The sequence below is a fragment of the Mytilus galloprovincialis genome, chromosome 9, assembly GCF_965363235.1.
Source record: "Mytilus galloprovincialis chromosome 9, xbMytGall1.hap1.1, whole genome shotgun sequence".
NCBI lineage: Eukaryota > Metazoa > Mollusca > Bivalvia > Mytilida > Mytilidae > Mytilus > Mytilus galloprovincialis.
In genome coordinates, this window is record NC_134846.1 from 4,214,029 (window position 1) to 4,228,518 (window position 14,490).

The window sequence follows — 14,490 nt, forward strand, 5'->3', positions numbered from 1 at the left end:
TGACATCAGGATATATTATAGCTTTATTGATGGAATAATGACGTTCTGTATTTTTTATCAATTAGAAATGGAATTGAAAATACCTAGTATTCTTCAATGTTTGCATCTATTTATGAAGACGTTTACTGAATTAATATTTATCACTTCTATAAATTTATTCAAGAATGTAATTTATAAAGAATATCAGGTTTTGTACACAATGCGTCTTTATATCGTTTCACGTTATAAAACTATGAAGGAATTCTTGTCTACCAAAACAGATAGAGCATTCATTCCACTTGTACTAAACGGTTAATAACACCATATCAACATAACATAGTAAAAAGTTGTTCATGCATGCATCATCATCATCAGTTAAACTGGTATCATTTGTCATTGGTAATACAAGAAGTATAACATGTGGATTATGATCTGTTTATCCTCTCCAAGTTTTTGGTCGGCGTTGTGTTACTCAGTTTATAGTTTTCTAAACATGTTGTATTTTGTATAATTTTGTTGGTCAGTTTTGTTTTTAGCCATGGTGTTGTCAGGTTTTTTTTGACTGATGACTTTTAATTGACCCTTTGGTATCCTTTGTCTCTCTTTTAAATCTTATGCACAAATAAAGTTGCCGGCTTTTATCTAGGTTCAAGCTTTTAGTCTTGTTTTTATAAATAGTTTTACAATGTCATAATTAAGGTTGTCCATTTGTTGTCTTCTTTCACTTTTGATGAGCCTTTTTTGTGTATTAATCATGTTGATGACGGCGTCATGAAATTACGATTCAAACACATACAACTGTGTTTCTAACATTCAAACCTATACTAGGTCTTTTCTTTTTATCAAATATGTGAGAAGTCAACTAAAAACACAATTTATTTGCAAAAAAAACATAAAACAAAAAATGTCTAAATAAAATTTATCTATTGTGAATTTAACCCATGAGACATACAACCTTAAGGATGTACTTAGGTAAGGTTTTGGAATAAGTGTCAAATGTACGGACTCCTCAATGTTTTTCCATACGAAACAAGGTAAACTATTTTGCCCCATAACACCTATTTATCAATTAATATAAGACTTAATAGCTCATAAGAGGCCATTTGACAAAATTTAAGCAGATTCTTGATTTTCTTTCTTTTGATTTAAGACCCAAATAATACCAATGCAAATACAAGGTAAAAGTCCGAGTCAGCCTTTTCCCACAATATTTTATAAACCAAATATCTCGAAAAGGAGCTCCATAACCTATCAATAGTTTTAGCGTTTTTTTTTTCATCCGTAACTAATACTCTTCCAGCTTAAAATATCAATTTTTAATTCTTGATTTATTTAATTTTAACTTAAATCACCTAAGTACATCTTAAATTAATTACAATTAACTAATGTATGAACTGATAATTATCAAAATGAATGTGTTTTTAAAACATGTCTTAACGACATTGTTGGCTCTTTGCCTGTTAAAAAAGAATTAAAGTTTCAACTCCGGAAGACAAATTTTGCTTTTCTTTTATACCCTTTTCATCGTATTCATCAACGATTGCTTTCAAATATTTGGATTTGAGCGTTTCCTAAGAATAAAATGCATGAACGTTAAGAAATACAGTTTTCCTTTGTCAAAAGTAAAATTACAAAAGTACTGAACCCCGAGGGAAATTCAAAAAGAAAAGTCCCTATTAATCAAATGGCAAAATCAATAGCTTAAACACATCAAACGAATGGATACCTGACTTGGTACAGGCATTTTCAAATGTAGAACATGGTGGATTCAACCTAGTTTTATAGCTAGCTAAACCGCTCACTTGTATGACAGTCGCATCAAATTGTATTATGTTCACAACGATGCGTGTACAAAATAAACAGACATGATAGGTAAAATTTCAAAACTACAGCAGTTGACAATGATAATCACTAATTTTGATTGATAGAGAAAGTGGGAGTACTCAATCAGAAGAACTGACCTTTGGTATAAAAAGTTATAATGTAGTTCAATTTAGATCGGTGTCGAACGAACAATGAACTCACAACAAAAGTGTTTACAGACTAGTGATTGATGTAGATATACAACTGCTTAAACTCAACCTAAGACGTTCCGGTATCCTTTGAACTTACTATTGCTGTATTATTAAAGCGCAAAACGTTCCGATGTTCTTTGAACTGACTATTAAAACGCAAAACAAAAGGCCTACGTGCATCTTCATAAATATGGATGTAAATAAGCCCCTACATACATACCAGCTGCATTGCAATGTTCTGCACCAGACGCGCGTTTCGTCTACACAGAACTCACTGTTGACGCTCGAAAAAAAGTGAAATATTATTAGGCCAAATTAGAACGAAGTTGAAGAGCTTTGAGGACCTAAAATATCAATATATTTTTCTAATACTATTTCAAAATCTATTCCAGGGTAATAAAATCCTTAGTTTTTCGAAAAAAAAATAAAATTGTTAATAGTATAATTATTGATGATAAATATCATAGCATGATACAAATAATGTCAACACAGAAGTGCTGAATACTGGGGTGGTGAATAAGAGGCGAAGGAAACGCATAAACCAAAAATGTATTGCTAACGCTATGACTAAAATAAAACGACAAACAAACACACTACACAGAAAACCAAAGACTAAGCAACACAAACCCCGAACAAAACTGGGGATAATATCAGTAATTCTGTAGGAAAAGCAGATCCTGTTCCACATGTAGAACACATACTGTTGCTCCTAAGTTGTTGTAAGTACACACTGTCTGAGAGAAAAACTCCATTAGCAGTTGCATTGACACAATGGTTTAAAAAAGAATTAAAGATAACAAAATTGCAATTTTGTAAGCCAAAATTGTTCAAAATGCTTCATAAATGATTCGATGCCAATTTTTTGTATCTATAATTGCAATTAATCTAAAGAGCAGAAACATAACAACAGACTAATTACAGCTTTTATTTGAGAGTTAATTTGTATAACTAATCCAATTGGGCTTACCATTTCATTATAGACTTAAATATCATTACCAAAAAAAAAAAACAAGGTATCACAGTAACATCATTTATTCAATCAATTAATGCATGTTCTATATAATGTATGTATATATATATATATATATATATCCCGAACAGGAATCTATATTACAAGATATTTGACCTTTAGTCCAGTTTCAACGTGATTTGAATGTTTATTATCTAGGTTAAAGATAATAGAAAGCAGAGGACAAATAGGGATAATGGTAAATAAAATTACAAAAATTATGTGATTGATAATGCAAAAAAGTAAAAAGAAAACGGTATAGATGTGAAACAGGTGAACATTAGTAGCTTCATGAATTAAGGACAGCAAGATTTGACAGATGATACTTATTATAAATATAATGTTAACTCAAACAATATATGTTCCCCAATTCGATACGGTATATTTCCATTTAAATAGAATAGATATTGGTGATAAGCAGTTGTCAAATTCCTATTCATCATGAAAGTCCTGGTTTTATTTGCAGCGGTAATTGGAGCTACATTCAGTATGTATTTTTTTATAGTGATATGATGTATATAAATATACACACTCCTTTTAACGCCTTGACGAAATAATCAATCAAATGTATTTGATTGTAACCATTCACTACTTCCAAAAATTTTGATAATTTCAAGTAAGTGATTCAAAGTTCCATGATTAACACATGATTTATTAGTTGTTTTGGATTTAAATATACACTGCAAATACATTACAAGAAGATGATCACTCTGAAACATGTCTAACCATTCACCTTCTTTATGTGACTTTACAAAAACAGTAACATGTAGTCCTGAGGTTACATTCGGCTCATCATATAATTATTAAGTTGAATTTGTCTGATGTATCACAATTCATATTCTCTTATCTGGTTCCTTTTAAACTTTGTAAACTGTATGTGTAATGCCATTGACAAAGGTTGTTATGTATATTGAACTCGTGTACAGTTTTCGTCCTTTACTGTACATGTCTAATTTGCAAATATACCATTTTTTATTTACATGTACAGAATTAGATAGTCTAGAAAGGGTTAAAACTATTACAAATAAAATCAATATTATCAGAATGCTGATTTTTTGTCTGTTTATGTCGATAATAAATGGTAGTTCATCAAAGACAGTGAACAATGAAACTATCTTGGTGCTAGTTAAAACACTGTTTTAAAAGTGAAATAGATGATACCGAATCAAGACTAAAGTAGTACTAAATTTTCTCGCGGAGAGAGTAATTTTACGAATCGTGCATATATATTAACGTTGAGGCAATTCCTGGTGTTTATAATCCTGGTACCTTTGATAACTATTAGCACTTGTAATGTCATATATATTGATCGTGTGGCCATGTTCAGACATGGAATACATTTTGAATTTATGAATCAAGTAAACAATATAAGGGAGAAAGACAAGTGACATCGAATGAATGTACCATTATATCATCATCTGCCTTGCAAATCAATAATATTAAAGGTCAAAGTACAAAAATCGAAAACAAAGCAGTAAACTATTTAGGTAAAGACCTGTCACAGAATATAAGTTCCGTCATACTATTTATTCCAAAGATAATTTATTATGTAACAACAGTTCCAATTGGAATTATTGTTATGTGATATTTATTCCATCAGCATAATAAAAGGACCGATGACTCAAAATTTTTATCACATAAAACAAATTCCAATAGGATGTTTTATTACATAATAAATTATCTTTGCAATAAACATTATGGTAGAAATTTCATCTTATAACTGATATAACTTTTTTAGTCTTATCATTTTGACATATGACTCATTAAAATCTAAAAAATGAAAAAAAAATCTTATGTAATAATTTTTCGGATTGGAAAAAATATTATGTAATAATTATTCGGATTGGAAAAAATATTATGTAATATATATTCCGATTGGAAAAAATATTATATAATATCTTTCCCGACCCAAAAATATTTTATATTCTATCCATTACTAATGCCGGATTGGTAAAGTGTTATTTACAATTATGATAAGAACAGATATCGTAAATATGGAAAATAATTGTTTCCAATTTTGAAGATATTTAACAATCATTTTTGAATTATCCACAATTACTGATATGCATATTTTACCACAAAAAGACATGTCTGTGGTAAATCAAGATACATGCTCATCGTAATAGCGAACCTATTCATTATGCTGAACATTTGTTCAGTGTGTATGTCAAAAGTGAATTTCACAATTCCCTACTGAAACATCAATGACGAACACATCCATATCAATTACATATAATAAAGGGGAGAAAAGTACCAGATGGACATTCAAACTCACAGATAGAAAATAAACTGACAACGCAATGGTAAACAAGAAAAAGACAAACATATATTAAGTGAACTTGCAGGTCCTTAATTATAAATTTTAATATGATATATAAACAGAAAATGCGTCATTGATATTGGTTGTATGTTGTCAATTGTTCATGTTTGTATCATGTGTTTATCTTTGTTATATAATGTTGTATCTCAATATACATTTCAAGCTAGGACTGTGGTACAAAGTACATGTTAATTATAAACTTCAACGTGACAGTTGTACATGAGTTATTAAGATGTGCTTATCAGAGATAATGTAGGTCACTCAAACATTTAGTAAATATTATTTGTATTTCTTCCTTAGTTAAACAATGTTCATTATTCTCTTTTGTGCAACTTTTATTCTAATCCACTTACCAAATTAAAAGTGGGGAGGTAATAAAAAACCAGTCGAATTACGGAGTCTTCTACGGTTGTACCTAGCATTGCAGGGAGACAACTTTTTAAAATCAGCGAAACGTTTCAACCACGTTGTATTGTTTAGGAAATATTAAGTTTCTCATGAATCAAAATTAGTGTTTGTCAAACTGCTGTATATCTAATGTAATTTTTCCAAGAAAGTGTGTAGTTCAAGTTTTTAGAAATTTTTATATTTTTGTCAAAGGGTCAAGGAAAATATTTTGTCTCAATTTTATGATAATTAGGCTAGCCAAATTAAATTCAGGCAAATTTAGGTACCACGAAAAATAGACTCACTTGTATATTAAACTTATATTTCGAAATTTAAAAAACTTACACATATCACGGAATATTTTAACATTGACCCATTTTACTGGAAATATAAAAAAGTACATTTTAGTTTTATCAGCATTCATACTATGAGAGTGTTGACAAAGCTTGAAATTTATTAAGAATTGTGTTTATTTTCTAAAGATGATAATTTTTCAAACATAGGTGCGCCGAGTGCCAAAAATACAGGATGTGGAAGCTCAGTAACCTCACCTCATAAATCTACATACATTGTTGGAGGCCGGGAGTCCGTTCCCCACAGTTGGCCATGGCAGGTATATATATATATATATATATATATATATATATATATATGTTTTTATACTAGATATATGCAACTCTGCAACCCAGATGTTCCAACTTTGAAAGTTCACAATGTGTGCAATCAAAGTAGCTGAATGGCTTAACGTGTCATTCTTTAATACTCATACATATTTTATCGCTAGTTAGGTTTCATTGGTTTTGACATTCAGCTTGAATTTGTTTGTTAATTATTTGAATGATGAACATTAAATATAATCTTTTTTTCAATTTCTTTACAAAAAACATGCACCGACGAAACATATTTGAATCCTAGTGAATTTTAAACTAAATAATAAACAATACTGTCACGACTTTTTCTGCCTTTGTATCAATATTTCGCTTACTGTATTGCTTAGTGATTACATATTTGATCAACCAGGGTCACATTTCAAGACTGATAATACTAAATTTGTTATTTGTCTTGTAACAAAAGCACCGGTTACGCGAAATTTGTAATCATGATCTTGTCCACAGATCAACAAATGTGCAATATGGATGCACAATTTTTTAATCTAAATTTTGTCAATGTGTCACCAACATCTCACCAGTAGTTGGTTGACCATTAGTGAATATCCGTTTGAAAGATGACAACATATATATTCGTATCATCATAACGTCAATCCTGTCCCCTTTTTCTAGAGTGCGACCTACCTAATGGGACTTATCACGCAATTGTAATAAATGAGCAACACGGGTACCACATATGAAATAGGATATAACTACCATTCTGCAGCATTAAAAATGATCCCCAGTGTTTGGTTGGATTCTTGTTGTCCAGACTATAGTTTTGTGTGTTGGGTATTGCGCACTATTGCTTGTGTGTTTTGTGTTTCATTTGAAGACATGTCGTTGTCAGTCTGCTTCCGACTTGTTGGTTTCAATTTTTCGGTCTTTGGTATCTTTCGCCTATCTCTTCATTTACTTTTACTTCTGGGATGTTTTGTACTTTTTGTACATGTTTTATTATTCTTTCTAATTTTAGGAGGATTAAACGTGTTTTTTCGAATTCTAAACTTTTGATTATAGGATATAATATACTATAATACATGTAATAGGAGACCAACAACATTTTTTCTTATTTCGTTATTACCATTATTAGAGAAAAAATAATGAACATGATGAATTTAAAGTGCAATTCATTTTATTTGATGCACATGTCATAGATACATGGTATATGTCAACTTGGTGCTAATTTGAAATACAATTGAACACGAAATAGTATTGAGCATAAAATGTATATTGTAGTATTGATCAATGTATTAATAAGTTACATAACAAACACTCTGACCTTTAAAGGGTTGTTTTAATCAGAGAAAATAATTGAGCTTTTTTCTCTCATATTATGTAGGCGTTGATGAGATACATGTACAAAAACAAGTACTCTGACCTGTTGAGGGTTTTTAAAACAGAAATACAATTAATTTGTTTTTCTATTAGCAGTACATATTATCTAGGTATTGATTTGATACTCTGACCTTAGGAGGTTTTTTTTTTATTAAAACAGAAATAACAAGGGAGCTTTTTTTCTCTAAGATATGCATATTATTTAGGTATTGATGAGTTTCAAAACAAATACTCTGACCTATGGATTTTTGTCTTTTAACAAAAATAACAATTGAGCTTTTTTCTCTAAAAAATGCATATTATTTAGATATTGATGATATTCTCTGAATGTGTTGTTTATAAACAAAGAAAACAATGAGCTTTTTTTTATTTAAATATTGCATATTATGTAGGTACTGATGAGGTACAGAACAAGTACTTTGACCTGTGGAGGTGCCTTGATCAGGAATAGCGCTGGAAATCTTGTAGTTATAACAGCTGCCCACTGTGTTGATGGGTAAGTCTTTGTTTATTGTCTTTATTGAAAAACACGTTACGCCCATATGTGCCAATGGCTAAATACATTATACATAATATACCGTTTTTTTTTTTAAATGGAGTCTAATTTGTTAGTATCCTGTTTTGGTCCAAGATTATGATATGTTTTAATTTATCCATATCGTTTTAAGTTATTATAAACTCTTTTTTTAATTGTTCATTTACTTTACATTTAAAAAAAGAAATGGAACTCATCATTTAGTACATCACAATGTGTGCATAGTCTCAAATATCTGGGCCTTTTCCTGTATCTACCAGTTTATAATAACAAACAGTGGTAACTTATTCGAAATTTACAAATTAATTGCCTATGTTCAAAGTTTTTTTGAAAGTAGGTATAGGTTACATTTATCGCTTTTTTTGTGAGTTACTATTGTCTGTAAATGCAGCAACTATTTTATCGATTGTTGTGTACAGTCCTCAGTTATACGCCAAAGCTTCCGTCTAAAACCATGTTCTGATTTTCACTATGCACTCATTTCTTTTGCACCATACACTAACTACCTCTCACCATTTTAGTATACACTACAGAACGCCATTCAAAATATTCTAGTCTGGGAATAAACACATATAATAACCAATCAATCAATCAAAACCAGAATTGATCATATTGCGATTAAATCAGATAGAAAAAAAGCTTTATTAAAATGTCAACATTTGTAAAAAGGATTATAACGGAAATACCAACCCAACCCTATTCATCATAAATCCCATTCTACGATTTTTACAAATTGAACAATACAGATTTCCTCATTTAAAAATGCGCCATTCTTCATTATATCTTATATATTTTTGTTGGAAGTTTACACAATTGAAGGGCTATAACAAGTTAAAACCAGATTTATTATTTAATCCACAGTTTTGTTCATAGCGACATGAGTATATCAAATAAGGAAAATGACAGTTGTTTTATTTTCGTTTTAATGTGTTTGAGCTTTTGATTTTGCCATTTGTGAAGTTTGCCAGAAGTTTGGTATTTTCGTTATTTTATTGTGTTACTGTTGATTCATTTATTTTCGTGGGTTTCAATTTTTGTGGATTGGTGAAAACTCATATTCGTTGATATTTGATTTCGTGGTTTTGCTAATTTATGTATATATAACTTATTGAACAACTGTTATTTGTTGAAAATTTGAATTCGTGGTTCACTTGTACACACGAAACCCACGAAGATTGGTATCCAACGAATAATTATGAATCCACAGTAATATAAGCTAATCTCTTATTAAATAGAACAGAAAACAGACCTGGAGATTGGACCATCGACGTTGGAGTACATTCACGATCTGCCAATGAGGCTAACCAGAGAGCATATACTGTTTCAAGAATCAACAGTCACAATAATTATAATTCAAGAAACTTCGACAATGATATAGCAATCATGCATCTTGCAGCAACAGTTACAGAGAACGATGATGTCAGTCCAATCTGTGTGACGTCATTACCTACCAGTGACTTTTTCAATCAAGAATGTGTCGTAACAGGATGGGGAACTACCTCTGAAGGTAAACACAAATTAGTTATTCATTGTAAAGAATTATCATTTGTACAAACGATTTAAAACAAAATATTTTTTATATATAAACTTTAAAAAGATGTGAATAGGAATAATTGTTCTTATCTACTAAAACATACCAATCTGCCAAAAGATAGATATCAAGATATTATGATAGTGACATTTAACCATCTACCAGTAACAATTTTAAAGGTATACTCTGACTGAATACATCACAGCCTAACATATCAGTGGTTGTTTGCAGCTGCTTGTATTTAATTATTAGAGTTTTTTGGCCTTATGGATTTGCTGTTGTTGTACTATTTGGCTTGACATATAGATATGTGTATAATGTTGAAAAGTGAAGGCTTCTTGATCTAGATCTTTAAATGTGTGTGTTGTTTTACGGAGTTGTAAAATCAATAGGATACGAGTTTGTGATCATTGATCCCAATTTTGGAGTCTATTTTGTGTATTATTTTTCCTTTGAGATCACTTGAACTTCGCCAGACAGAAAAAACTGTGTATCTCATGTGAGAGAATTGTTGGACTGTTTTTCGATTTTCCAGGATATGAATCTGAGTAATCTTATGTATTATATCCATGTGGGACGGTATTGCTCCCCTTACGACATGAAGTAGATACTTAACCAGTAGTTAGCAGTTGAGATAGGGGTGTATGTTTTTTTTAACTCAGTAGGTAGGAACTCTGCTTGTAACACAGATGTCCCGGATTCTAGTTCTAGAGGATACAATGTGATTTTGTAACATGGGTCAGACTGTAAGGTTTATTTAGCAAATATTATATGTATCTAATTGACGTATTGAAATCGTTCTTATAACTGTTTATTCAGATCCTTAATAGTATCTGAAAATAATGATGATAAAACCAATTGGAAACAACAAAATAATAAATCTACTAATTTGAAAGATTATTATTTCAAATTTAAGGGTAAAATGTTTATGTCAATAGATATTGTATTTTACCCTCAATTTTGTTATACGAACTAAGTGATGACGACATCGAAATATATTTTTCTTGAATATTTGATGCATCATTTTGATTTCAAAATGATGAGAAACCATGACTTGCAATGAAAAAAATTAAATATTGTGTTGTTTTTTTTCAAAATGAAAATACGTGTAGAGAAATGATTAATTTATCCTGATGTTTAACTAATGAATTAAAGGTATAATTCATTAATTATCAATATTTACAAAAAAAGGAAGGTATAAGTTTTTCATTGTGAACATGCGACTACAGAAACATTGTTAAACTACAACAAGTAGATTCGATAAGCTTTGTGTGCCCTCATTTGTATAATGAGAGTTAACATGTGTGATTTACAATTGTGAGTCTGTACGTATCTACTGTGGACTATAGAACCGTTCTAAATAATCAAGATAGTAACGGACATAAGTGTGGGCACATTGGTGTTTACTTTTATCAGTTTACAATTGACTTATTTACTTTGAGATAACTTCTATTAGATCTCTCACGAGTAGCATGAACTCATTTTCGGGCATTAAGTTTATCGAATTATGTAGCGGAATATGCTTATTTAATAATTGTTTAGGCAATATGTTTAATTATCTGTTTTTTTATGTCTTTAGACATGGTCACATTTGTTCATTGCGTCAAAAAAGTAAATTCAACCAAAAACAATAAATGGACGACAGAATTGAAATTACCTAAATAAAAATTGAGACCAAGTGAGCAACACGTTGACTAATAAAAAAAATCGGGGAAAGTATAAAACGGCAAAGAGTACGAGAACACTTTTCATACGTCAAATAGTTTAAATATGAAAAATGTAGAAGTTTCCATAAAAATATTGATTGCCAAGAAATCACGTATTCAATTTTCATAAAAATTATACATTAAACATAATATTTTACAGCTTATGTGGATTAATTATTCATATTATCAAATATAAAGCTACATTTTTAAATAAAAAGAATTTCGTATTTTTTCAAAATATCAAGTGTATGCCCTTAGATAACAACAAATTCATGAAAGTGATGTTGCTTAATTGTGTGGGCTGATATCTCTCTTTTTATACCCAACCTATGATAGTAGAGGGGCATAATGTTTTCTAGCTGTGTGTCCGTTCGTTCGTTCGTCCAGCCGTCCGTTCGTCCGTCCGTCTATCCCGCTTCAGTTTTAGGTTTTTGGTCGAAGTAGTTTTTGATGAAGCTGAAGTCAAATTAACTTGAAACTTAGTACACACATTTCTTATGATATGATCTTTCTAATTGTAAAGCCATATTAGACTGTTGACCCCAATTTCACGGTGAAATTAACATAGAAAATGAAAGTGCCCGTTTCAGATAGTGCAAGTGGGGCATCCGTGTACTTTGGATACATTCTTGTTATTTTTATTTTAAATATGATTAGGAAACATATGTCGAAATCAAACGATTTGACGCAAAACAAACAAAAAAAACAACACCATCCTGTACATACATTTCCACAGAAAGGCTAGGGCGGTTACACAAAGTTACGATGTATAAGAGAATTCTTTTGTATACGATCAGCGAACTTTATTTAGATGATATTGTTTTCAGAAAAATGCGTGAATTAAAGCGGGAACATGACAACTGTTTTCTAATCGTTCTGTTAGTTGACTTTTGATTTTTATCAGATTTTATAGACCTTTTTTAAAATTTACCTTCGAGTTCGTTAACTTGTTTTACGTTTGTTTTAACTCAAATCTTATTTATACTACTTTTATTAGGTGGTTCAACATCTGACAAATTACAAGAGGTATACAAACCAGTGCTGACAGATGCCGCCTGTACAAGTTATTTGAGTAATGCTTATAATGCAAACACAATGTTATGTGCTGGTCTTGATATCGGTGGAAAAGATGCTTGCCAGGTAAATACTCTTTTTGCGTTTGCACTATTATGTTTAGTGATGGCCCTGTACACGCAAATCTTTATACTGACATTTACGACAAAAGAGACAGATTTATTGCTCATTAATGTTAAAGTTTAAAAATGAATATATATTCAGTTTTTACATTTATAGATCATTGATTGATTGATTGTAGTGTGCCTAACACTGAGATCTACGAACCAACACATATATGCTGGTGTAAAAATAGTGTACCATTCATAAATTTCATGTCCGAAACCAATAAATATACATTTGACATCCTCATGTGGGCATCATAATTATGTGTGAATAAAACGAGATATTCTTCTAATCTTATAATTCCATTTTGTACAGGGAGACTCTGGTGGACCATATGCTTGTTTGAACGCTCAAGGAAACTGGGATCTTATAGGTATGCTTTATTTTTAAATTAGATCATTCCGAAAAATATTTTAAAGAAAATATCTAAATTGTATCTGTTACGTTTTCTAAGGAGAAAGTAAATCCCAATTGTACTATCACAACAGGATATCAGTGTATAACATTCTTTGTTTCAAAACATTTAACATATACAGGAACTATGTCAGTCCATATGTAAGTCACCGACGTAACTCATTGAGACCTTGACTCCTTTGATAAAATCAGGAATTTGAAATTACGGTCAAAACATGGTTTGTTGCTTGTCGAGCGACACCGAAAGCGTAATAGGTCTCAAAATTAATTTTTGACAAATGGACATGACGCTACGCCCGTATATTTAGGTCGATATGATCTTTTGACTTTTTATTTCAGATTTCTTTTTTTCATATTCAAAATAAGCTTTTTGGTAGGAAAACGTCTTATGGGTACTAATAATGGAACTAGAGTTTGTTAATATGATATTATTTACATTGAAATTGAGGTCAAAGTTAGATTTATTGATTCGGATTTTGACCTTTTCTCCAAATGCATCCTGATTCTTGATAAAAACGTAAGGCATTTTGGTCTTCAGGCTGAACGATAATTGATCTTAAAAAAGTAGAGCGGAAAGTGACCTTATTTTTGGCATTCATTTAATGTCAAAGTACATTGAACTGTATAAGTGAAGAATCAGTGTGATAGAATCTTACATTTAAACTGGTAGTGACCTTATGTAACACCGTAGTAATAATACTAACATTAACGGTACCAATTTGTCTGCACCAGTAAGTGGCACATTGGATTTTGGTTTTACAATGCTTGCTCGGTAGTAGTAAATTTCAGAACAGTTTTACTCCTCAATTCTACCAAGCCTTTATCTTTTCTTTTTTGATTATTTTTTTTTTCAGTTTATAAAAACAAATGTTGAATTAATAGGTTTTACTACCCCAGAAATGTACGACCTTAACTTTCATTGTTGACACCATATTGTTTATTGACCAGTACATCAATTATGAGAACGGTTTTATCTTTAATTTCAACAATGAACATTTGTGAATATTTTAGTCTAAATAGAGAAATGTTTATTTATTGTAGGTATTGTAAGCTGGGGCTATGGATGTGCTCGACCAGAATTACCTGGTGTGTATGCAGATGTACATAAGTATTTGACCTGGATCAACAACAATTCTTAGAAATTCTACGAAATTCTAAATAAATATATATAAAACCAGATATATAAACTCTGTAATCATTCATTCGATAACTTACCATTGAATTATGATAATATTGATTTACCAATTAAAAACCACCATATACAAGTGCTTAATCATAGACATCTGTTCACTATATATAAGTCTAAAGATTTGCACAACGGTACTAATATAAGTTGACAAGAGAACGAAGATGATGTTATAAAATCGAATTGACAATTATCAAAAATAGTCTTCGTCAGTGGGAATAGTTTTAGCAAGATCAAATATATG

At 30.5% G+C, this 14,490-nt stretch overlaps 1 protein-coding gene across 1 annotated transcript; it reads left to right on the plus strand.

Moving 5' to 3' along the window:
* The first annotated feature begins 3,400 nt into the window (after positions 1–3,400).
* LOC143044283 (trypsin-1-like) lies at positions 3,401–14,237 on the plus strand. The gene is made up of 7 exons (XM_076216221.1): positions 3,401–3,490; positions 6,214–6,323; positions 8,088–8,191; positions 9,466–9,737; positions 12,465–12,607; positions 12,962–13,019; positions 14,102–14,237. Exons 1-7 carry the CDS (start codon positions 3,445–3,447, stop codon positions 14,197–14,199), a joined length of 831 nt encoding a protein of 276 aa, XP_076072336.1. The 5' UTR covers positions 3,401–3,444; the 3' UTR covers positions 14,200–14,237.
* Positions 14,238–14,490: the final 253 nt, after the last annotated feature.